Source organism: Eucalyptus grandis, chromosome 9 (assembly GCF_016545825.1).
Source record: "Eucalyptus grandis isolate ANBG69807.140 chromosome 9, ASM1654582v1, whole genome shotgun sequence".
In the NCBI taxonomy this organism is placed as follows: Eukaryota; Viridiplantae; Streptophyta; class Magnoliopsida; order Myrtales; family Myrtaceae; genus Eucalyptus; species Eucalyptus grandis.
This window is the reverse complement of record NC_052620.1, coordinates 42,171,022-42,198,005: the sequence shown is the minus strand read 5'-3', so window position 1 is coordinate 42,198,005 and position 26,984 is coordinate 42,171,022. Positions and strand designations below refer to the sequence as shown.

Sequence of the window (26,984 nt, the reverse complement as noted above, 5' to 3'; positions counted from 1 at the left end):
TGGTTGGAACGTACAAACCATTTCTATCATGGAGGTCTTAAATCGCATTATCACTTAAGGAATAGCACGATTGATATTTTATTGAATATCTTTTCTTCATCCAAAGTAGTAAAAAAATAGTGGTAAATGCTATATATGGAGCACAAGCTTGATGAACTGAACAAGTTCTATTATATCCAGAGCGAGTGAAGATAACAAAGACTTAATTATTTGCACACGGCCATGCACGCGTGCGCACAGGCCAAGTCTGAACTCCAACGTCAAACTTGGATCTTGCATTCAACAATCAAATTGATCGGTGGGCAAGACAATAACACATTGCATACAACACCAAAGCTCGCTAGACCTCTCCAAAATCTAACCTAGATTCTCCAAGGAGCAATTTATTAATTGATCAACCAACTGGCCAAAAACCTTCAGCCATCTATAGTAGTCAATCGATGGACGAGAGTACTTCGGAGATGAGCTTGTCCACGTTATTGTATGAAGTCCCACCGGGCATAATTGCTGCCTCGGCTTTCGCCTTCCACTCCATGGCCTTCTTCCTCATCTCTTTCCCCTTCTCTCCCTCCATCAACTCCCTCACCAATCCTTCCACTTCATCCCTCTTCACGTCATTGTCGATCTCCATCCCGATCCCCCACTCCGTGCAGCTATACCGGCAGTTAGTCTGCTGCTCCGCAAAGAACGGCCAGCATATCACCGGCACGCCACCGCAGAGGCTCTCAAGTGTGGAGTTCCATCCGCTATGTGTCAGGAAACCCCCAATTGCCCCGTGCTTCAGGACCTCCTCCTGCTGGCACCAGCTCACCAGCATCCCTCGGCCTGCGATTTCTTCCACGAACTCAGGTGGCAACACAGCCGACTCGCTCGCCACAAGGTCCGGCCTTATGATCCACAGGAATGGCTTCTGGCTGTTAGCCAGTCCCCACGCAAACTCGGTCAGCTGGCCAGTGGTCATGACCGTGATGCTTCCGAAGTTCACGTACACCACTGAGCCAGGCTCCTTCGAGTCAAGCCATGGCAAGCACCCGGGCTCCTCTCTCCATAAGTTCCCCCCTACCGATCTCAGGGCTTCGTCTTGGATCTGGTCGGCAAGGAGCTGGAGCGGCCCAATGGTGTAGATGTGGGGAAAGACGGAGGAGAGAGACTCCAGGACGTCGTGTTCGAGGGTGTCGAAGGTGTTGAGGATGACTGTGGAAGCCCTGGAAGATCTCTCGACTTCTTGGATGACGAAGTTGAGCATTATATCTTGGTGGTCTAGGGTTCGGATGAAGGTGGGGAAGTCTCTCAGGCGAATACTTTTCATGCCTGAAGTCCAGCTCACCGTGGTCTCCAGATATCCATTCGACAAGTAGGTTGGATCTGTCATCATCATAAAACAAAGAGTTACACCACGAACAAAGGGTCTAGGGGTCCAAATATCGAGAATATTGTTCAAATATCTATCTACAGTTGATCCCAGAATCACCTTTCAGTTTCCATAGCAATCGTGCTAGGGGTCCAAACAGTAAGTAAGATTTATATATAAAATCTCAGGTGTTCGGAATTATATGAGCTATGTTTTTTCGTTGTTTGGACACAAAAATAGTGACGCTGTAAACTAGTATTCGTATGTAACTTGTACCATAGCACTACGTTAAATATACTATAGTTTATTATTAGATTTGTTCATTAGTATATGCAGTATCGCATCCGATGACCTAAGCAAAAGTGATCGACCTATATACCACCTAACGTGGTCTTGCCGGATCATTTATAGTAAACATCTTACTAAAAGATTTGCATTTATCTTATTCTCTTTTATGCTCATGCCATGTACGAAATAAAATTGGTCTTCTTTCGAAATGTAAATGAAGGACGGGAAGAAACAAACGTAGGGAACTGAGAAACGTCTAAATTCCAAAATATGTAACTGCAAATATTTTTTGGTGAAAAAAGTTAAAAGAAAAAACCTAAATCCTCCTTTGACAAATATAACATGGAGTGCGGACCTTTTAGGGGCGTAAAACCATCCTCGACAAGACGACGATACTTAGTGTAGCCAAGCATCCCGCAAGCACTGGGCGTCCAAAACACAACTTCAGGAATCTTCAACTCCTCGGCAGCATCCACAGTGAACGCCATCGCGCCGTCGGACACGATACACGTGACGGGGGGCATCACACCGTCTTGGGATTGCTCTTGGAGCTTCAGGAGAAGACTCCTAAACGCCGATAGCCCGTGTTCAGATAGAGAAGCACAGAGCGAGGGGATGTCCTGGGTGGAGTCGAGGTCCGAGGGCGGGAGGCCGTCGGGGATCATGTCGAAGCGGAAGTGGGGCAGTCCGTCGAGGGAGTGGGGCCCCTGCGACCGGAGCAAGCGCTTGTGGTTGTGTTCGGTGTTGACGAAGGTGATGTGGAAGCCCTTGTGGTGAAGGAGCTTGGCCAGTTTGAGCATGGGGTTTATGTGGCCCTGTGCTGGGTATGGGATGCATACTGCATGAGGCTTCTCTCCTGCTTGAGGATAAACCATCTCTCTCTCTCTCTCTCTCTCTCTCTCTCTCTCTCTGTTGTTTTCGTGGAAGAAGAGCCTCCGACTCTTTTTATAAGCGAATAATGCTACTTGTACAGACAGATTCATCGATGAAATTGGTATTTTACGATCTACGTGATGTTGCGGGTTCTGATATACTGCTGAATTAAACACGTTCTTTTTAATATTTAATTATAGTACTTAATTTATAATTTTATGAGACTAGCTCAATGGGAAAAATTACCAAAAAGTCCTAGACTAGTACGGTTATGCCAATTTAGTCATAAACTTATTTTTGGCTAATTAAGTCATAAACATTTTGTAATTATGCCAATTCAATGCACAGACCAAATTTAGCTGGTCTGACGTGGACAATGCCCTATAATTTTTTAATATATATTTTTGAATTATCTATTAATTATTTAATCTTTTTTTCGCTTTTATTCTTTTCTTTTCTCCTCTTCCCTCCTTCTTCCTTTGACTTTGGCAGCATTGGATAGACCGAATAGATTTAGGATTAAATTAGCCAAGATATTTAGAATTATTTTAGTAATTTTCTCAGTTTATGTGTGCTTTTATGTCACTCTTTATATGTGGGGTTGGTCAAAAGACAGGTGAATAATAAAAAAACAACATATCGCAAGAAATGATGAAAGCACGTGTTCTTCGGAGTAGTATCACTTGAAAATTTGGCCTCGGCCTTTAGTAGCACACCTAATGTTGGCTTGAACACAGTTCATTCAACTATATCTACAAAGACTTAATTACAAATAGTTGGGTACGTGTAGGTATTACAAGAGAAGACAAGTACATGCTAGCTCTTCCGCAATGAATATATTATCTAAAATTCGATTTGTGAGGAAACCTAATCTTGTGAGGAAACCTAATCTAACACAGACCACAACAGAATTTGAAAGCAAAAGAATATCCTTTCTGAAAATACGTAATTGATAACACAATATATAGTTTGTGTAATCTAAGACTTTGTTCGTTTCACGGAAAATAATTTTTGGGAAAATGGATTTAGGATTTTCTGGTGTTCGTTTCACGGATAATGAATTCATTGGAAAAAAATGTTTTTCATGAAATGAAATTTTTTTCTAAATTAAGAAAAATGTTTTTCACTTTTGAAAAGTGGAAAATATTTTCCTTACTTGATCTCTCTTATCTCACACCTCTACAAATCTTCACTTCTTCTTCCCCCCTTTTTTGTTCGAATTATTTTTTTAATTTTCTTTTTCTTTTTAATTCCAATTATTTTTGATTTCATTTTTCTTTTCTATTTATTTTCTTTTTATTTTTATTTTTAATTTTCTTTTCTTTGTTTCCCATCTTCTTCTTTCTTGACTAGTCGTTGGCCGTTGCCAAGCGAACCTTGAGCTCGTCGATCTCAAGCTCGCACTCTACACTCTTGATTATCATTTTCTTTATTTATTCTACCATGCAGTTGTACATTATTCAAGCAAAGAACTTTACATGCTTTGCTTCTTTTTTCTTTTGTTTATTAGAACACAAAAGACGCAAGGAAAGAACATGCTACTCAACTGGAAGATTCTTATGAGGGCTGTACATACTCTGCTTCTTTCCTCTTTTGCTTATTTTTAAAAACCATACGAATATTTTTAGAGTAGATGAGCAATTGACGACAATGAGGGAACAAATGTATGAAGTAAGTTTGCCTGGATTTAAAGGCAAGTTCATATTTGATGGATTTATAGGTCGGTAAGTGATACATACCTAAGTGGTGAAGTCTTAGAAAATGTTTTCCTTATCGAACACCGGAAAATATTTTCCGAAAGATTTTCAGGTTTTAGCCGAACACCGAAAAATATTGTTATTTTCCTGGAAAATGACTTATGAAAAAATATTTTACGGAAATTGCCTATTTTCCGCGAAACGAATAGACCCTAAGTTCATGTTGTTGTCTCGGATGCTCCATCTTATACTCTGAGCAAAATAAATGTTTTAACTAAGGAAGCTTAAGTGGCGAATTTCGAAACCCTAATTACAAGTTTGGCAACTTGGGTTGAAAGAGAAGGGGGAATAAAATGGTCTAATTGCACTTGCTATACGACCCAAACTTAAGTTAATCCTGTTTGATACGTGGAGGCAAATTGGCCAAGAACCTGATGGTGCCTATACTAGGATAATTATAAAAAACTCTTAACTTCATTTTGCGAGTGTCAATTTATTTTGAACCTTTTAATATAGTCATTTTATTGATAAACATTTTGACCAATTACCAATATAATCCTTCTAGTAATTTTGTCCAAAAATCATTGATGTCGATGCCGACCATCTTGTTTGGCATAGCTGGCGACGCCAAGTTTACACGTGAAAAAAAAAAATTTTATTCTAAATTTTTTCTGAATTTTTACTATCAATTTTTTTATTTTCCTTTTTAAATTTTTTTTTTCCCACTATGACCGGCGAGGGTGGCCGACACCCTTGCAGACCATGGAGCGAGATGGCCCTCTCCTACATTTTGCGGGACTTGGTTGAGAGCCACGGTCCTAGCTAGTTACAATGAAAAATATAATAAAATAAAAAAATTATAAAAATTGTTCATGCTAGTGCCACAATGTACATAGGGCAGCTGACATTCATATTAATAATTTTCGGCTACAACTAAGCAAAATGATTGCTAATTATAAAATTTTTTTAAACTAAATTGACCAAATTAAACTATTTATGATTGAGTTGACATTTATATAATAAAATTGAGATTTTTAGATAATTTTCCGTGCTTCCAATACCTGCGGTCTCCAATTAACAAAGCGACCTTCCCTCATCTCACCTCCTCGTCTCGTTCTCTTTTCCCCATCCATACTCCAGGACGGTGCATGTGCATTATAATTCTCGAATCTCTCCCGAAACTTTCGTCGGACATTATGGGGTCATCAATTATCTTGAAGAGCTTTTTTTTTTTTGGTCGAATATCTTGTAGAGCTGAGGATAAGATTATTGTCTTGTAGTGCAGCAAGGGTATCCCACCTTCATTTTGGTCAAAATAGGGCTTACAAATGTCATTTGTCCGAAACATACAAATTAGACATTCTCAGCATCTTTAATTTCCTGACTTCCCGCAATAGAGATTCATTTGTATAAGACGTTTCTGCAAACTAGCAAGACCAACACAAGGGGGCTCATAATATCTTCGGAAGGCCAGTCAACTTGGACAGAACTAGCTGGACGTGCCCATTAAATCAAGTCAGTGTAAAGATGCACAACTACGAAAGTTGCCACAATTCAACAAATCCATCTCTTAATCGAGTACATTATACTCCTAGCAATGGCACTCGTAAGAAAGGTACACATGACTGGCTATAAATAAGATCCTGCTGTACAATTATTTCGACCACGTCTATGATTCCTTTGGCTTGAAAATACTCGCTAAACAATCATGAATCAACATAACTGACTGTAAATGGATCCTGCTGTATAATGATTTCAACCACGTCTAATGATTCCCCTGCTTGAAAACACTCGTTAAACAATCATAAATCAACATAATGGCATGTGATCTAATCCACCTCACATCCATTTACAACAATATGAAAACCGCTTGGTTAAACTATTACAATTGACAACACTTTGTATTAGTTAACAACATGAACGGATTCCCTGACGGTTCACGACCCTGAGGTACTGTACCCTGGCTTGGAGGACTAGTACAAACGCACCAACAATCCCCCCCTACCAAGTGTGATTGAGAAGGAAGGGGAGATCTTAGTCTTGAAGCGTCCACGTTTACGAGACTCAACATCTAACTTGGATCTTGCATTCAACAATCAAATTGATCGGTGGGCAAGACACTAACGCATTGCATACAGCACCAAAGCTAGCTAGACCTCTCCAAAATCTAACTTAGATTCTCCAAGGAGCAATTTACTAATTGATCGACCAACTGGCCAAAAACCTTCAACCATCTATAGGGGTCAATCAATGGACGAGAGTAATTCGGAGATGAGCTTGTGCCCGTTATGTTAGCTAGGTTCACTCATATGTGAAGGAAGCCCAATGAGTTGTAAGCCCAAAAAGGGCTTGAGCCCATATAATAAGTTATATGAGGAAATAGGGTTTCTCAGTATCTATATAAAGAGGTAGCTGCAAAACAAGGAAACAATAACAAGAGAAAAAGAGAAAGCAGAAAATCTGGGGTTTGGGGCAATATCTAATTTATATCAAGCTGGCGTCGGAGGTTGATTCGTGGTCCGATTGAGCTGAAATTTTGTCAGCATGTTCGTGGTGCAATTTTATCGAATTTGAACGGTTTGATTTGCGTTTGAAGCTGCCTACATCAGGTTTTTTGTAGATTGATCAAAACCTGCGTTTTCGGTCAGATTTATTCTTGATCTCTTGTGAAGTTCATGTGTATTGCCAAGAAGTATGTTTTTAAGGTGTTTGCTGCTATGTACCTCTAGTATTTGCTAGAGAATAACAATTTTATTGATAGTGAAGATTTTTCAGGTGGACTCCGATCCTTGGTTTTTTTTATCTCCTCACATCGATGAGGTTTTCCACGTAAAAAATTGTCTTGTGTTCGCGTGCTTGGTATTTATTTTACTCTATTATATCGATTCCTGTTAGGTTTACACAAGATGGGAGATTATTTTATTCCCACGGTTTTGAATGAGAGAAAGAAGTGAGGAATCCTCTTTTCGACTCTGACTCTCCCACTCCAGTCATTGCTTTTCTTTCTGTTACTTCGAAAGTAGCTGCTTTAGCTTCAGCCACTCGCCGTGTTGATTCGATATTGTTCGAATTATTACCGTTCTCCCATCAGAGTGGTATCAAAGCATCATGTTATTGTTTGATTTTTTTGCATTGTGTTAAACAATGGAAACGAATATGAGTAGAATGGTTACATTAAATGGTTCGAATTATCATATTTGAAAAGGGAAGATGGAAGATTTTTTATATGTGAAAGATTTTTATTTGCCTGTATTTGCTGAGGAGAAACCAAAGAATAAAACTGATGTTGAATGGTTTATATTTCATCATCAAGTGTGTGGTTATATCAGGCAGTGGGTAGATGATAATGTTTTGAACCATATTATTGAGGAAACACATGCACGCAGTTTATGGGATAAGCTCGAACAGTTATATGCTCGAAAGACTGGAAATAATAAGTTGTTTTTGATAAAACAGATGATGGCTCTGAGATATTATGATGGTACTTGTTTGACTAATCATTTAAATTCTTTTCAAGGAATTATAAATCAGTTGGCTGCAATGGGAATCAAGTTTGATGATGAGATACAAGCACTATGGTTGCTTGGTACTTTGCCGGACTCATGGGAGACGTTCCGAACATCTTTGTCTAATTCTGTCCCAGATGGTACGATTACTATGGATTTGGCCAAGAGTAGTATTTTGAATGAAGAGATGAGAAGGAAGACACAAGGATCGTCCTCTTCACATTCTGATGCCTTGGTTGTTGAGAAAAGGGGGAGAAGTGAGTCTCGAGGTTCGAGAAATAGAGATAAAAGTCGAGACAAAATCAAAGGTAAGTATAATAAATTTGCTAATGTTGAGTGCCATTATTGTCATCAGAAGGGACATATTCAGAGGTTTTGTCGCTAGTTAAAAAGGGAGAAACAAAAGGAGAAAGGTAAAGAAAAGAAAAGTGATAATGACAGTGATGACAACCATTTTGCTGCACTTAAAGAAGACTTTCTCACTATTTTTTATGGTGATGTGATGAATTTTGTATCTAATGAGATCAGTTGGGTAATTGAAAGTGGTGCATCCATTCATGCTACGTCTCGTAGGGATTTCTTTACATCATACAGGTCAGGTGACTTCGGATTTGTGAAGATGGGAAACGATGGACTAACTCAAGCTGTAGGCATTGGTGATGTGTGCCTAGAAACCAGCAATGGCACAAGGTTAGTATTGAATAATGTTAAACATATACCTGATATCCGCTTGAATTTGATTTCTACAGGCAAGTTGGATGATGAGGAGTATTGCAGCACCTTCAGTAATGGTCAATGGAAGCTCACCAAAGGTTCTCTTGTTGTGGCTAGAGGTGAAAAATATTCTTCATTGTACATTATGCAGGCAAAGTTGTCCACAGACAAAATTAATATAGTAGACAGTGAAGATGCAGCTGAATTATGGCATAAGAGGCTCAATCACATAAGTGAGAAGGGTTTGTCAATATTGGCCAAGAAGAAGCTCCTTTCAAGATTGAAAAGTTCAGCGTTAAAGAAGTGTGCTCATTGTTTAGCAAGAAAACATAACATAGTTGCATTTAAAAGCTCCTCTCCTTCAAGAAAGTCAGGTATATTGGATTTAGTGCATTCTGATGTTTGTGGTCCTATGAAAACAAAATCACTTGGTGGCTCTCTTTATTTTGTTACCTTCATAGATGATTTTTCAAGGAAAATTTGGATTTATACCTTGGAAACTAAAAATCAAGTGTTAGATGCTTTTAAGCAATTTCAGGCTTCAGTTGAGAGACGGACTGGAAAGAAATTAAAATGCATCAGAACTGATAATAGGGGAGAGTATATTGGACCTTTTGATGATATTGCAGATAACAAGGTATTTGACATCAAAAGACACCTCCCAAGACGCCTCAATTAAATGGCTTAGCTGAGATAATGAACAGAACATTGGTTGAAAGGGTAAGATGCTTACTTTCACAGTCAAAGCTACCTGGATCCTTTTGGGGTGAGGCTTTAAGTACAGTTGTGCATGTATTAAATCTTACTCCATGCGTTCCTTTAGAGTTTGATGTTCCTAATAGAGTTTGGACATGCAAAGAAGTTTCTTATGATTTGCGTGTCTTTAGGTGCAAAGCATTTGTGCATATTCCCAAAGATGAGAGGTCTAAACTTGATGTGAAAACACGACAGTGCATATTTATTAGTTATGGACAGGATATGCTTGGCTACAAATTTTATGATCCGCTTGAAAAGAAAATTGTAAGAAGCAGAGACGTTGTGTTTATGGAAGATCAAACAATAGAGGATATTGAGAAATCGAAGATGATTTCAGCACCATAGGTTAGTGATAATCTGGTTGATTTAGATCCAGTTCCTCTTACAAATATTCCTACACAGATTGATGAAGAGCAGTAGGAAGTCAATGTTCCAAATAACGCACATGTTCCTGAACATGTTGAAACATATAATAATATTCCAAAACCAGAGGCTCAGTTAGATGTTCCATAGGATGTTCTAGTCTGGAGATCCGTTAGAGACCGACGACCTTCCACCAGGTATTCTGAAGACGAGTATGTATTATTGACTGATGTAGGTGAACCAAAGTGCTATGCAGAAGCAATAGAAAATGAGTAGAAAAGCAATTGGTTTGATGCTATGCAAGATGAGATGCAGTCACTTTATGATAATCATACTTTTGAGTTGGTGAGGTTACCTAAAAGTAAAAGCGCTTTGAAGAACAAGTGGGTATATAGGTTGAAGCAAGATGAACATACTTTACAACCACGGTACAAAGCTAGAATGGTTGTTAAGGGATTCGGTTAGAGAAAGGGTATTGATTTTGATGATATATATTTTCCGGTAGTGAAAATGTCTTCTATCCGTGTGGTACTAGGCTTAGCAGCTAGCCTAGATTTGGAAATTGAGCAAATGGATGTTAAAACGGCCTTCCTACATGGTGACTTGGAGGAAGAGATATACATGGAACAACTTGAGGGTTTCAAAGTGAAAGGGAAAGAGGATTATGTGTGCAAATTGAAGAAAAGTCTCTATGGCCTAAAGCAAGCACCGATGCAGTGGTATAAGAAATTTGCGTCAGTTATGATAGAACAAGGCTATAAGAAGACTTCTTCAGATAACTGTGTGTTTGTCCAAAAATTTTCTGATGATGACTTTATTATTCTCTTGCTTTATGTTGATGATATGCTGATTGTTGGCATGAATGCTTCAAGAATTGAGTTTTTGAAGAAATAGTTGAGCAAGTCTTTTGCCATGAAAGACTTGGGCTCGGCGAAACAGATTCTTGGCATTAGAATTACCCGAGACAGAGATGCTAAGAAGTTGTTTTTGTCGTAAGAGAAATATATCGAGAAGATCCTTTAGAAATTTTACATGGACAAGGCTAAAGTGGTTAGTACTCCTCTTGCTGCCCACTTTAAGTTAAATATGATGCAAAGTCCTACTACTGATAAAGAAAAGAAAGATATGGAAAGTGTTCCATATGCTTCAGTTGGAGGAAGCTTAATGTATGCGATAGTATGTACACGCCCAGACTTGGAGCATGCAGTTGGCATTGTTAGTCGCTATTTGTCAAATCTAGGCAGAGAGCACTGGAATGCAGTGAAGTGGATTATGAAGTATCTTCGGGGAACTTCAAATTTGAAACTCAGTTTGGGGACCGGGAAACTTGAGTTAGTTGGATACACAGATTCCGACTTGGCAGGAGATATTGATACTCGTAAATCTACTTCTGGTTATTTGATTTCTTTTGCAGGTGGAGCTATGTCATAGAAGTCAAGATTGCAAAGTGTGTTGCACTTTTTACAACCGGAGCTGAATTTATTGCAGTGACTGAAGCTAGTAAAGAGATGCTATGGATGAAGAAGTTCTTAGAAGAACTTGGGTTCAAGCAAAAGAGGTATATGTTATTTTGTGATAATCAAAGCGCAATTCATCTTGGTAAGAATTCATCTTTTCATTCTAGATCGAAACACATTGATGTTAGATATGATTGGATAAGGGATGTTCTAGATAAAAAGTTGTTGGAACTTGAGAAAATTTATACATATTATAATGGCTCCGATATGATGACGGAGACTCTACCAAGAGAGAAGCTTGAACATTGCCGTTTGATAGCAGGGATGGTGAATCCCTCCACATTGTCGTGAGGGGGAGATTTGTTAGCTGGGTTCACTTCTATGTGGAGGAAGTCCAATGAGTTCCAAGCCCAAAAAGGGCTTGAGCCCATATAATAAGTTATATGAGAAAATATGATTTCTCATTATCTATATAAAGAGGTAGCCACAAAAAAAAAAAAAAAAAAAAAGGAAACAGTAACAAGAGAAAAAGAGAAAACAAAAAATCTGGGGTTTGTGGAAATATCTAATTTACATCAAACTGGCATCAGAGGTCGATTCGTGGTTCGATTGAGCTGAAATTTTGTCAGAATGTTTGTGGCGCAATTTTATCAAATCTAAACGGTTTGATTTTCATTTGAAGCTCCCTACATTAGGTTTTTCGTGGATTGATCAAAACCTTCGTTTTTGGTCAGATTTATCCTTGATCTCTTGTGAATTTCATGTGTATTGCCAAAAATTATGTTCTTGAGGTGTTTGTTGCTATGTACCTCTAGTATTTGCTAGAGAAGAACAATTTTATTGATAGTGAAGATTTTCAGGTGGACTCCGATCCCGTGGTTTTTTATCTCCTCACATCGAGGAGGTTTTCCATGTAAAAAATCGTCTTGTGTTCTTGTACTTGGTATTTATTTTACTCTACTATATCGATTCCTATTAGGTTTACACAAGAGGGGAGATTATTTTATTCTGCTGCATTGATTCGATATTGTTCGAATTATTACCGTTCTCCCATCACGTTATTGTACGAAGTCCCACCGGGCATAATTGCTGCCTCGGCCTTCGCCTTCCACTCCATGGCCTTCTTCCTCATCTCCTTCCCATTCTCTCCCTCCATCAACTCCCTCGCCAATCCTTCCACTTCATCCCTCTTCCCGTCGTTGTCGATCTCCATCCTAATCCCCCATTCCATGCAGCTATACCGGCAGTTAGTCTGCTGCTTCGTAAAGAACGGCCAACATATCATCGGCACATCGCTGCAAAGGCTCTCCAGTGTCGAGTTCCATCCGCTATGCGTCGGGAAACCCCCGATCGTCTGGTGCTTCAGGACCTCCTCCTGCTGGCCCCAGCTCACCAGCATCCCTCGGCCCTTAATTTCTTCCATGAACTCGGGCAGCAACACGGCTGACTCACCTGCCACAAGGTCTGGCCTTATAATCCACAGAAATGGCTTCTGGCTATTAGCCAGTCCCCACGCAAACACGGTTAGCTGGCCAGCCGTCATGACCATGACGCTGCCGAAGTTCACGTACACCACCGAGCCAGGCTCCCTCGAGTCAAGCCATGGCAAGCACCCGAGATCCTCTCTCCTTAAGTTGCCCCTACCATTCTCAAGGCTTCGTCTTGGATCTGGTCAGAAAGGAGCTGGAGTGGCCCGATGGTGTAGATGCGGGGAAAGACACAGGAGGGAGACTCCAGGATGTCGTGCTCAAGGCTATCGAAGGTGTTGAGGATGACTGCAGAAGCCTTTGAAGATCTCTCGACTTCTTGGATGGCGAAATTGAGCATGATGTCTTGGTGGTCTAGGGTTCGGATGAAGGTGGGGAAGTCTGTTAGGCGAATGCTTTTCATGCCTGAAGTCCAGCTTACTGTGGTCTCAAGATATCCATTCGACAAGTAGGTTGGGTTTGTCACCATCATAAATCAAAGGGTTGTACCACAAATAGGGCCGTTAAATGGGTGGGTTAAGTCGGATTTGGGTCATATAAAAAATGGTCCAATTCATATTGATTCATGTAACCCGTTTTGATATATTTTTATGTAATGTAAATTTGACAATCCATACCCGACTCATATTATCAAGACACATTAATATTTAACTCAATCTAACAAAATCCATTCCCACCCATTTAATACACTTTAAGCTCTTCAAACACACACACACCCATCCCATTGGTGGTTGCGTGATTTGCGCTCAATCCCTCTACCGGAAGGAAGCGAGTTCAAATCTCCACAGTCGCTTGTGAGACTCACCCACGGTTCGGGGGAGGTGGGTTCCTTCGGGTCGCCCCGGGTTTACGTTGCCGACTGTACGGCGGTTCCCGGATCAAAAAAAAAACACACACACACACACACACACGCACACACAAATACATATATATATATATATATATATATATATATATATATGTTACTTGAATAAAAAATTCTCATCAAATTAAAAAAAAGTAAATTAAACAATAAAAATTAGTAAATAACATAAAAAGTGAAAAACCTTTAATTGAAATACTTTTGAAAAATTCTTGATAAGAAAAAGTTTGATTAGTTAATGATTGACATGAAAATAATATTTATTTATAACAAATCTTCTAGGATGCGAGAATGAGTAACTTCTTAATTGTGATTTACCAAATTAAAAATTACCTTATAATGTTTAGAATTTCTATTTCGATATTGATTGAATTTCGATTTAGACAACATCGAGTTTCCTCTAAAAGTACTTTTCCGATATGTATATGGATATCTATCTATCAAAAATATTAATCGAACTTTTAATTATTTTAAAATTTTGAATTATTATTATTATTATTATTATTATTTTATTTTATTTTATTTTATTTTATTTTCTTATTTTCTCTTTTCTTGCTTCTTCTTCCCCCTTGTTCCTCCGTTGGCGGTGATTTGCCCAAGCTTTGTTGTGGCCAACAAGCTCATAGCTCACCAATTCGGGTGAACTCGAGCTTCATCATGGCCGGCGAGCTCATGGCTTGCTAGATCTCGTGAGCCAAAGCTCAACCAAGGTCGATGAGGTCACGGCTCGCCGAGATGCAAGTGAGCTCGGGCTTCGCCGAGACCAACGAGCTCGCTACTCGCCAGATCCAGTTGACCTCCGGCCTCATCAATGAGTGAATCGCCATATCGACGAGGCTCTAACCTCGTCGATTGTTAGCGACCTCAAGCTCGCTTGGGGCCAGCGAGCTTGAGCCTTGCCTGGCCGATCACTGGCCGTCATCGTGCCAACCACCTGCTAAAGAAGGAGGAAGAAGAAAGAAAAAGAAAAAAAAAGGGAAATGAAATATAGAAATAATTTTAATTTCAATTCTTTTTAAAAAAACATTTTTATAAAGCTAAAGAGGGAAGTTGGGTTGGAAATGAGTTTTTAAATCCAACCCATTTAAGATCCATTTAACTAGTCTCTTTAAAATGTGAATGACCCATATATGACTTATTTATGATTTAAATATATGGCTCTAAAACCCATTTTGACACATCTAACCACAAACATAAAGGGTAGATAGAACCATTGAGAATTATTCAAAATATCTATCTACAGTTTATAACAGAACCACCTTTTCTTTTCCCTAGCAATATACTCGATATAAAAAAATCATGCTAGGGGTTCAAACTGTAAATAAGATTTGTATACAAAATTGTAAGTGTTCATATATCTTTTTGTTGTTGGGAATTATATGAGCTATATCTTTCCGTTGTTCGGACACAAAAATGGTGCTAGTTGTAAACTAGTATTCGTATGTAACTTTTACCCTAGCATTATGTTAATTATACTATACTTTCTTATTAAAATTTATTTTTTAGTATATGCGGTATCACATCGGATATTCAAATAAGTAGCACCTAACTCAAAGTGATCGACTTATATAACACCCAAAGTGTTCTTGCCGGATCATGTATAGTAAAAATCTTACTAAAAAAATTAGTTGTCTTTGCATTTCTCTTATTGTCTTTTATGTTCATGCCATGTGCGAAATAAAACTAGTCTTCTTTCGAAATGTAAATAAAGAACGGGGAGAAATGAAAAGCAGAGGAAGAGAAGTACATATGGAACTGAGAAACGTGCAAATTCCAAAAAATGTAACTGCAAATATTTTTGGTGAAAAAAGTTGAAAAAGCCTAAATCCTCCTTTGACAAATATAATATGAAGTGCGGACCTTTCAGGGGCGTAAAACCATCCTCGACAAGACGACGATACTTAGCGTAAGCAAGCACCCCGCAAGCACTGGGCGTCCAAACACAACTTCAGGAATCTTCAACTCCTCGGCAGCATCCAAAGTGAACGTCATCGCGCCGTCGGACACGATACACGTGACCGGGGGCACCACACCGTCTTGGGATTGCTCTTGGAGCTTCAGGAGAAGACTCCTAATCGCCGATAGCCCGTGTTCAGATAGAGAAGCACAGAGCGAGGGGATGTCCTGGGTGGAGTCGGCGTCCGAGGGCGGGAGGCCGTCGGGGATCATGTCGAAGCGGAAGTGGGGCAGTACGTCGAGGGAGTGGGGCCCCTGCGACCGCAGCAAGCGCTTGTGGTTGTATTCGGTGTTGACGAAGGTGATGTGGAAGCCCTTGTGGTAAAGGAGCTTGGCCAGCTTGAGCATGGGGTTTACGTGGCCCTGTGCTGGGTATGGGATGCATATTGCATGAGGCTTCCCTCTCGCTTGAGAACCCATCTCTCTCTCTCTCTCTCTCTCTCTCTCTCTCTCTCCGTGTTGTTGTAAGGAAGAAGAGCCTCTGACTCTTTTATAAGCGACTGGTGCTACTTGTACACTCAGATTGATAGATGAAATTGGTATTTTAAGTGATCTTGCAGATTCTGATTTACTGCTGAACATAATTCGTTTATTTTTTAATATTTTATTATAGTGCTCAATTTTATAATTTTACGAGACTGGCTTAGTGTGCTTTTACATTACTCTTTATATGTGGGGTTGGTCAGAATACGGGTGAATAATAAAAGAACGTATCATGTGATATGTTGAATAAACGGACTGTAAGCACTTGGAAATTTGGCCTCGGCCTTCATCAACGCACCAAATGTTGGCTCGCGTACAGTTCATTCAACTATATGTACAAAGATTAAATTACAAATTATTGGGTACGTGTAAGTATTACAAGAGAACAGAAGTACACGCGAGCCCTTCTACAATGAATATAGTATCTTAAAATTTGATTTGCGAGGAAACCTAACGCAATACATTCCACAGCAGAATTTGAATACAAAAGAATATCCTTTTGAAAAATACATATAACAATATATAGTCCATGTAACCTAAGTTCATAAGGAGTGTGCACGAAATAAAATCCCGAACATTGTTGTCTCGAACACTCCATCTTATAATCAAGTGAAATAAATGTCGTAATGAAGGAAGATTAAGTGGTGAATTTCAAAACTTAAGTACAAGTTTGGCAACTTAGGTTGAAAGAGAAGCGCAATGAAATGGCCTAACTACACTTGCTATATGGCCTAAGCTTGGGCAGTAAAAAAATAAAGAGTGCCAAAACTTTTGTATGACATTCACTTGAGTGTCAAAACTTTTTTGCTCACTTGAGTACAACAAATTTGAAAAATCGCTCATTTAAGTGCTAATTCCAATTTGCCTGGACGGAAAATCCGATGTAGACGCCAGTCATCTAATATGCTAACGCCGGTCGTTTGATGTGGCTTCGCTGGCATGACGTGGATGATTTTTTTAAATAATAATAATAATAATAATAATAATAATAATAATAATAATAATAATAATAATAATAATAATAATAATAATAATAATAATAATAATAATAATAATAATAATAATAATAGCTTTTTTTTTTTTTCTTTAGGGCCTACTAGGGTCACTGGCAATCCTTGCTCGCCTTGCCCTTAGCCACAAAGGCCCTAAGCGAGGCTATCGTGCCCTTGCTAGCTTTAGGCGACCGTAGGTGATGGTGCTCGCCTAGGGTCGGCGAGGTCCTGCCGCCCGATTGACCATGCCTTCGCAACCATATTTGGGCAAGGGATGCCTCACCCTCATCATAAAGGCCATTGGTGAGGGCGTCATGGCCTCCCCGGCCGGCCGGTGAGGCCCCGATGGCCCCGCCTAGTGTTTTCGCAGCTAAGGGTGAGGCAGCCCTCGGGCGAGGGTTTTACGGCCGGCGAGGGTTACCGGTGACATAACAAGCCCTAAAGAAAAAAATAAAAACAAAAACAAAAGTTTAAAAAATTTCATGTAGGACCTTTGGCCAGAAGTGGTGCTTAAGTGAACAATTTTACTCTAATGTAAGTGAAAAAAAAAGTTTTTGCACTCAAGTGAACACCGTATGAAAATTTTCACACTCCTAGTGTTCTTCTCCCCCAAACTTGAGTTAATCCTGTTTGATACACATAGGCAAATTGGCCAAGTTTCTAATGGTGCTAATATCATGGTAATTATTAAAAAATATTAAATTTATTATACAAATACCAATTTGATTTTTGTGTGACATAACTAGCGACAACAAGAATTGATATGAACAAATTTTTTAATTCTAAAATTTTTCTGAACTTTTATTATCAATTTTTAAATTTTTCCTTTTCCTCTTCTTCTTTTTCTCCATCGTGGCCGATGAGGGTGGCCAACACCCTTGCAAACCATGGAGCAAGACATCACTCACTTAGATTTGAGGAGCGCCTTGGCGAGATCCGTGAGCCTAGCTAGCCACAATGAAAATATAATAAAATAAAATAACCAAAAATGAAAAATTCAAGATTTTTTTTTTTAAATTGTAAAAATCGTCTCAGCCTACCAAATTATTAGTGCAAATTCTTTTAAAATGTTATTACGACCCAACCTCATTCACGTGCATGTATAATATAATAGCAGAAAAATCAGACGATGGGGAATCGGACCACGGATGTCTCGACTCGAGATCAGGCTTGACTTTATGGCCGGCATATTCGCACGTCGGATTTCTTTCTCCTTCACTTATTAAGTGATGTAACAAATCATTATCAAAAGTTAAACATATTGATTGTTCAAAAATTCGGACTAATTTGTCCCCTCATTAATATACTGGTTATTGTGAATCTTGAAGTCTTAATCTACCTAACATTAGCTATATAAAAATAACCAATAAACATAGAGTACAGCTCCTTTAGCCAGTGCTCCACTTCCTAAGTCGGTGCCGAGTGCTCATTCCAACTTGCGTATTGAAAGAGAAATCATCAATCATGAAGCCATCCGTCACAAAGCCCCACGCTCTGTGCATACCCCTTCCGGCAGAGGGCCACATAAACCCCATGCTAAAACTGGCCAAGCTTCTTCATCACAAAGGCTTCCACATCACTTTCGTTCGTACCAAGTTCAATCACCAGAGGTTAAAGAAGTCCGTGGGAGAGGGTGCTCTTCGGGGCTTGGACGATTTCAGGTTCGAGGTCATCTCCGATGGATTGCCACCGTCGAACCCGAGAGGCATACTCGACCTCCCTTCTCTATGCTTGACATTGCCGGTGGATGGCTTACATTCGTTCCGCGAGCTCGTCCTGAAGCTCATGAATTTCGATGCCCCTCCGCTCACGTGCATAGTTTTCCATGGCGTGATGAGCTTCACCTTGAAAGTTGCCCGAGAATTTGGCGTTCCGGAAGTGATGTTCTTCACTCCTAGCGGTTGCGGCATGTTGGGGGACCTCCACTTTGAAGAGCTGATGGATAGAGGCTTATTCCCATTGAAAGGTAGGTGATAAGATTTCTCTTTCTTTATGCGGATTGAATCTACATGCTGTCTAATTCATTCACTATACCTATACGATATTAAATTGTAGACGAAAGCTGCTTGGGTAATGGATTTCTCGACACGGTGGTCGATTAAATATCTGCGATGCAGGGCATCCGATTGAGGGATCTCCCGACCTTCATCAGTGTTGAGTAGGTCACTCCCAATTGGAGAAGCCAGCATAATTATGTATATCTATAGTATAATATGTATAGTAGTGAGTGTGTAAAAGTAAAAAGAAAAAAAAAAATCAAGAGAGATCGGGAGATAAATCAACATGATCTTCCACATCCAAAAAATCAAGGGAGATTGAGAAACAAATCAAATTAATCTTCTCAGATCTATAAAATCATGAGAGATTAGGAGACAAATCTATGTGATTTTCATATCGTACAATTCCAATTAGGATTGCATTTGCTCCTATAAATAAGAGTCATCCTCAACGGAGAAGTATATACAAAAGCAAGAATATCAAAGCAACATAGCGAAAGAAATGGTTTTCTTCTTCCAATAGAGAGTTATCTTTGAGTGGGTTATCTAGTTTGTGAGAGTTTTAGATCCACAAATTGAAGACACTGAGAGATCCACCTTAGGGTGAAGTTGTATCACATTATTTATCATAGTGGAAGTTTGAAGTGAACTATGGTCCCGTGGTTTTTCCCTTCACCTTAGAGGGTTTTCCACATTAAAATTCTAGTGTTATTTACTATTCATCTTTACTACTTTCATTCAATATTTTATCCTATTTAATTTTCATAGAAATAATAGTGGGAAAAACCATTTGGGCCTTCCCCACAAATATTATTATTTTTCCCAACAAGTGGTATCAGAGCGAGGTTGCTCTATATATTATTTTTTTGTGCAGAATTAAATGGAGGAAAATTTTGGCAACATGATAAAATTGACTACATTCAATTATGCAATCTGGAAACCAAAGATGGAGGATTTGCTATACATTAAAGACCTTTGGAGGCCAATTGTGAAAATGATGGAGGTACCAGTACCAACGTCCAAGGAGTTCGATCCTGTAGTAGAAGCCAAATTGGCATCGTGTTCTGGTGGCAAACCAACGACCATGTTCGAAAACGAATGGATGGTGCTCAATCGAAAGTGTGCCACTCACATCCGACAATGTATCGATAAGAGCATTTTTCAAAATTTTGCTAGTGAACATGATGCTGGTGTTCTTTGGCAAAAATTAGAGAAAATGTACGCAAGAACAACAACTCAAAATAAAGCAAATCACATGCGGCGGCTCGTGAATATGAAATACAAAGACGGGAGCAGTGTCTCAGAACACATGAGCGAGTTCCAAGGTATAGTAGACCAACTCAATTCTATGAAGATGACATTAGATGATGAATTGTAGGCATTACTGCTACTTAGCTCTTTGCCAAATAGCGAGGACACACTTGTTGTGTCGGTCAGCAACTCGACTCCTGATGGCAAGCTTACCATGGACGTGATAAAAGATAGAATGTTGAATGAAGAATCCCAACGAAAAAAGAGTGGAGTCAACCTTGAGTTCGAGGCTCATGTCATTAACTGACAAGAAAATCAAGAACGGAGAAGGAGAAGCAAAAGCTGAAACTTCAGGAATCAACAACGAGGAAGGTCTCAATCCAACTGCAGACGAGACAAGAAGTGCCATCATTGTGGTAAATTGGGACACTTCATTCGAGAACGTGGAAAGTTAAAGGCAGAAAAATCAAAGAGCATAACATCAACAAAGTTGACGAGAACCAAACGAATGACACTGTAAATATTGCAGACGAGGTGATCATTATTCAAAGTGATGATTCCATTAATCTTGCATCCCAAGATTCGACATGGGTAGTTGATACTGGTGCATCCTACCATGTCACGGCTTGTCAAGATCTTTTCACATCTTACACCACTGGCGATTAAGGACTCGTAAAGATGGGAAACGAAGGTACGTCCAAAATTATTGGTATGGGTAATATTTATTTGGAGACTAATGTTGGATGTAGGTTACTACTCAAAGATGTGAGACATGTTCCAGACATACACCTCAATCTTATATCTGCCGGCAAGCTTGATGACAAAGGCTACAACAATTTCTTTAGTGATGGGAAATGGAAACTCAATAAAGGTAATTTGGTGGTTGCCAAAGGAGAAAAGACTAACTCTCTCTACATCACACAATTCAAGCTATGTAGTGGAGAGGTGAATATAACGGGAAAATGAGTCACCATCAAGTTATGGCATAAGCGACTTGGACACATGAGGGAGAAAGGACTTAAGATTCTCACTAGAAAACAACTCCTACCTAGAATGAAAGGTACACCGTTGTATACTTGTGTCGACTGCATTATGAGAAAACAACGTAGAGTAGCATTTCGCAGTTCCCCACCATTTAGAAAAGCTGAAATTTTAGATTTGATACATACTGATGTATGCACAATGCAAACTAGGACACTTAGAGGTGCGATCTATTTTGTAACATTTATTGATGACTACTCTAGAAAAGTGTGGGCATTTGCCTTGAAAACTAAAGATTAAGTGCAAGAAAATTTTCAAACAATTTCATATGAAGGTTGAAAGAGAAACAGACAGGCGATTGAAGTGTGTACGCTCAAACAATTGTGGTGAATATCAAGGACTTTTTGAAGATTATTGCAAAAATCTTGGGATCAAACTAGAAGATCCGTACTAAAAACACTTCAACACAATGGTGTTGCGGAGCGGATAAACATAACCATATGTGAAAAAATCAGATGCATACTCTCCAACGCAAAGTTGTCAAACCACTTTTGGGGTGAGGCAATGAGGACGGCAGTTGATTTAATCAACCTATCACCTTCAGCTCCACTTGACGGTGATGTACCACAAAATGTATGGACTGGTAAAGATGCTTCTTATGGCCACTTGAAGGTGTTTGGTTGTAGAGAATTTGTTCATATTCCAAGGGATGAAAGATCAAAGTTTGATGGGAAATCAAAGCAATGTATTTTTTTGGGGTACGCTCATAAAGAGTTCAGCTACAAACTTTGGGACCCCATTAAACAAAAAATAGTTAGAAGCAGGGACGTGGTATTTCTTGAAGATCAGACAATTGAGGACTTCGAGAAGCACAAGAAATCTCCATCAACAGATGAATACCCAATTGATCTTGGCCTAGTCGCTCCTCCTATCGATTTTAATAACAAACAAGCTGAATCTAGAATTGAAGGTAAAACTACTTCAACTGAACTTGAACCACTTGATGAACATATCACATCAGAACCTCAATTAAGGAGGTCAACCCGTGAATGACAATCTAGTCGTAGATATTCTCCCAATGAGCACATGATGCTCACTGATGGGGGAGAACTAGGGAACTACCAAGAAGCTGTATTCCACGAGCACAAAGAGGAGTGGTTAAAAGCCATAAAAAAAATGAGATGAAATCCTTAGATGAAAATCATACTTATGATTTAGTCAAGTGGCCACATGGAAAAAAAGCTCTAAAAAACAAGTGGGTGTTCAGACTAAAGACTGAAGAAGGTAACTCACAACCACAATATAAAGCAAAGTTGGTTATGTAGGGATTCGCTCAGAAGAAAGATATTGACTTCGACAAGGTATTTTCTCTTGTAGTTAAAATGTCCTCTATCCGAGTTGTCCTTGGCTTGGCAACAAGCTTGAATTTCGAGGTCGAGCAACTTGACGTGAAGACTGCGTTTTTACATGGAGATCTAAATGAGGAGATCTACAGGGATCAGCTGAAAGGTTTCAAAATCAAAGGCAAATAAAACCTTGTGTGTAGAGGCGAGGAAGAGTCTTTATGGGCTCAAGCATGTGCCAAGACAGTGGTATAGAAAATTTGATTCCTTCATGGAAGAAAATGGGTTCAACAAAACCACCGATGATCACTGTGTGTTCGTCATGAAATTTACTGATGGTAATTTCCTCATTCTTTTGCTACCCGCAAAACAAATTCTTGGGATGGAAATCTTGCGAGACAGGCAGAACCATAAACTTTGGTTATCTCAAGAAGGGTATGTTAATAAAGTTCTTGAAAGATTTAACATGAATAAATCCAAAACAATTTGTTCTCCATTTGCAAATCATTTCAAACTCAGCTTAGAGCAGTGCTTAAAAGTGAGACTGAAAAGAAGGAAATGGAAAAGGTTCTTTATGCATTGGCGGTTGGCAGTCTAATGTACGTGATGGTATGCACAAGGCCTAATATCGCCTATGTAGTTGGTGTGGTAAACAGATTTCTATCCAATCTCGATAAGGAACACTAGGCAGTAGTCAAATGGATATTCAGGTATCTTTGAGGTACTTCTAATAAATGTATATGCTTTGGTGATGGTAAAACTGTGTTAGAAGGTTTTTCAGATACAGACATGGCTGGGGATGTGGACTCGAGAAAGTCTACATTGGGATGCCTAATGACTTTTGCAGGGGGAGTAGTTTCATGGCAATCTCGACTACAAAAATGCGTTGCCCTATCTATTGCTAAACCGGAGTATATTGCGATAACGGAAGCATGTAAAAAACTCTTGTGGATGAACAAGTTATTACAAGAAGTGGGCCACAACCGAGAGGAGTATATCTTGTATTCAAATAGTCAAAGTGCAATACACCTCAGCAAAAATGCAACTTTCCACCTGCATCCAAAAACATTGACATCGATATCTCTGGATACATGATGTGTTGGAAGAAAAAGCCCTACAGCTAAAGAAAATACACACTGACAACAACGGCTCAGATATGATGACAAAATCTCTATCTACAGTGAAGATGCAAACCCGTCGAACTTTTGCAAGTTTGACTTCCTCTCCAAATTGCTCATGAGAGGGAGATTTGTTGAGTAGGTCACTCCCAATTGGAGAGGCCAATGCAATTATGTAAATCTATAGTAGAATATGTATAGTAGTGAGTGTGTAAAAGTAAAAAGAAAAATAAAATAAAATCAAGAGAAATCGGAGATAAATCAACATGATCTTCCACGTCCAGAAAATCAAGGAGATTGGGAAATAAATCAAAGTAATCTTCTCAGATCTATAAAATCATGAGAGATTAAGAGATAAATCTACGTTATTTTCATATTGTACAATTCTAATTGGGATTACATTTGCTCCTATAAATAGGAGTCCTTCCCAATGGAGAAGTATATACAAAAGTAAGAATATCAGAGCAGTAGCAGAAGAAATAGTTTTCTTATTCCAAGAGAGAGTTATTTTTGAGTGAGTTATCTAGTTTGTGAAAGGTTCAGATCTACAAATTGAAGACAATGAGAGATCCATCTTAGGGTGAAATTGTATCCCATTATTTATCATAGTGGAAGTTTGAAGTGGATTATGATCCCGTGGTTTTTCCCTTCACCTTGGAGGGTTTTCCATGTTAAAATTCTGGTGTTATTTACTATTCATCTTTAATGCTTTCATTCAATATTTTAGGATTAATACCCTGAAAAACCCCAAACTGGTACACTTCTGACAAATTTACCCCAAACTATTTTTTTGACCATGAAAAACTCTAAACTGGTATACTTGTGACAAATTTACCCTGACTAACTATAAAAAAACCCTAAACTAGTACATTTATGACAAATTTACCAAAAACTAATTTATTCGATTGCAAAAAACCCCAAAATGGTAAATTTGTGACAAATATACCATTTGTTAAATTGAATTAATGCCACAAAAAATCACAAAAATTGTAAACTGTGACAAACGGAGTGTAAAATCCTAAATTGGTATACCGGTCAACTGTCACGTGTCATTTAACTTAATAATTTGATAATAAAATTTAACTAAAACTAACAGAGAATATATTTGTTACAAGTGTACCAATTTGGGGTAAATTTGTCAAAGGTATACCAGTTTGGGGTTTTTGGTAGTCAAAAAAATAGTTTGGGATAAATTTATCACAAGTGTACCAGTTTGGGGTTTTTCAGAGTATTAACCCAATATTTTATCCTATTTAATTTTCACAGAAATAGTAGTGGGAAAAATTATATGGCATTCTCCACAAATATCGTTCTTTTTCCCAACAATCAGAACAGCCAACCTTAACGACATAATGTTCAATTACAACTCCAAGTCCGTCAACAATGCTTTCAAAGCCGATGGGGGTGATCCTCAGCACTTTCGACGATTTGGAAGGGGAGGTGGTAGAGGCCATCAAAGCCAAGTATCTGTAGCTTTACATGCTAGGCCCACTTCCCATGCTCCACCAACAGCTCCTTCCATGGCCAAACTCGTTGGAGTCCATATAATCAATTCTATGGAGGGAAGATGGCGGATGCTTGGGTTGGCTCGATGGAAGAAAGCCTGAGTCAGTTCTGTACGTGAACTTCGGGAGCTTAGTAACGGTGACTCGAGAAGAACTGAGAGAATTGATCGTGGACTCGCCAATAGTAGATTTCCCTTCTTGTGGGTCATCAGGCCGAACGTGGTTGACGGCGAGGAATATGTGATCTCGAAAGAGTTCAGGGAGGAGATAAGGGATTGAGGATTGATTATGGGGTGGTGCACTCAAGAGAGGGTCTTGAGCCACAACTCGGTTGGAGGCTTCATGATGCATTGCTGGTGGAACTCCACGTTGGAGAGCGTTGCATGGGAGTGCTACTCGTTTGCTGGCTCTTCTTCGCCGAGCAGCATATGAACTGCCTGTATTCATGTGCGAGGTGGGGGATCGGGCTGGAGATGATCAATGGCAGAAGTGATGGTTTGAAGAGAGGGAGAGTTGAAGGGGTCATGAGGGAGTTGATGGAAAGGGAGAAGGGGGGAGAGGCGAGAGAGAAGGCCGTGGAGTAGAAGGAGAGAGGGGAGGCAGCAACCAGACCGGGCGGTTCTTCTCACACCAACATTGAAAGGTTGGTTAACATGCTCCGTGCCCTACAACACAAATTGGTAGTTTGATGTGTGCTTCTTATTATTGTTCATGGTCATTTCCTTTTCTTAGGTCAAAGTTGTTCATGGTAATTGAGTAGCCCAGTTCATCATCATTTATTACTTATCGAGAATCCATGATGTTCTATAAGATAAATTAGTAATGATAAATTATGATCTCTTCGATTAAGAGATTGGAATTAGACGTTTCAATAACTGTTAATACAGAAGAAAATGGTTTGGCTACCTTGAATTGACAAAGTCCCCTTGATTACAACATAATTTACTCTTCGAAAATGACCATGCAAGCACCTTGCAGCCAATCAAAGGATTATAAAGCCAATCTAATTATAAAGCCAATTTAAGGCGGAGAATAAGAAGAAGGATCGAGATAATCAAGGTTATTTAAGGCACGAATGATAATCATTCTGGTCAAAATTAATTTCTAGAAGAGAAATAGATTTTTCTACTTCTATTCTTAGATGAGTTTCTAAGCAAAATACACATTTGATAATGACATAAATTTATATTCCTAAAATAGAAATTTGTTTGATAACAAGAAATAATTTCTCCCTCTCAAGCTATGGAGGATGGCAGGCAATGGTGGGTGGCGGCGGGCGGTGGCTAGGGATAGCGCTCGACGGTGACCAGTAGACGGCTGCGGCCACCAGCGGACAATGGTTGTGGATGGCTACTGGTGGCAGACATCAGTAGACGAATGATGGTGGCGGTGATGGTGGTCAACGAACGGTGACCAAGTGGACAATGGACGATAGCTAGTGACCAGTAGTAGTAGATGGGCGACTGGCTAGTAGTGAGGACAAACGATAAAAAGAGTTTTTGTTTTTCATTTTTATTCCAAAAATAGAGAAGTAGAAAATTTTTACTTATGATTTCTGTTCAAAACCTATTTTTTGAGTAAAAATCTATTCCATAAATTGAAAAATTATTTCCTTAGTAGCATTTTTAAGAAGCTCAATCTTGATAGTTCACGGTGAGAAAATAGTTGGTGGATGCTTCTCACCACGCCACCATTCTACATGGAGTGCATTTTCTTAAGTTTACCCAATCACCATTTCACACATGTATTCTAATATAGAAATAAATAAAAAAAAATTAAAAATCTTTTTTTTTTCTCTCTTCTTCCTCCTTTGCAGCCACCATTCTGGTCGCTCTTATCAAATTCCCACCCTCGGTCCACCGCAACCTCCATCCACAAGCCCTCCACCTTGCTATGGTTGCCACGCCAACCGTGGTTTGAGTCCCCTCCCTCCCCAAGACCCCAACAACAATCGAGATCTTGACCTTGTTTGTTGTGGCCATGGACGAGGTTTTGTTTTAGATC

The 26,984-nt window shown here is 39.2% G+C and overlaps 1 protein-coding gene and 2 pseudogenes across 2 annotated transcripts; 1 reads left to right on the top strand and 2 right to left on the bottom strand.

Annotated features, from left to right (window-relative positions):
• Nucleotides 1-295: 295 nt before the first annotated feature.
• LOC120288598 (7-deoxyloganetin glucosyltransferase-like) lies at nt 296-2,477 on the bottom strand. Of its 2 annotated transcripts, none has more exons than XM_039302703.1 (2): nt 1,995-2,477; nt 296-1,365 (listed from the first exon to the last, which is right to left on the bottom strand). In XM_039302703.1, exons 1-2 carry the CDS (start codon nt 2,437-2,439, stop codon nt 434-436), a joined length of 1,377 nt encoding a protein of 458 aa, XP_039158637.1. In that variant the 5' UTR covers nt 2,440-2,477; the 3' UTR covers nt 296-433. The 2 variants fall into 2 exon arrangements, with proteins under 2 accessions (XP_039158637.1, XP_039158638.1); XM_039302704.1 differs by having other exon boundaries at nt 296-1,341; nt 2,376-2,472.
• Nucleotides 2,478-12,044: 9,567 nt separating this feature from the next.
• LOC120288570 lies at nt 12,045-15,730 on the bottom strand (annotated as a pseudogene).
• A 2,519-nt stretch (nt 15,731-18,249) lies between these two features.
• Nucleotides 18,250-25,740, top strand: LOC120288569 (annotated as a pseudogene).
• Nucleotides 25,741-26,984: the final 1,244 nt, after the last annotated feature.

Excerpts from the sequence above, each read along its gene's own strand:
- LOC120288598 (XM_039302703.1), bottom strand. The coding sequence starts at position 2,439 with ATGCTCAAACTGGCCAAGCTCCTTCACCACAAGGGCTTCCACATCACC. Across the intron at positions 1,366-1,994 it reads TGGTTTTACGCCCCTAAAAG|ATCCAACCTACTTGTCGAAT; the intron begins GTCCGCACTCCA and ends TGATGATGACAG.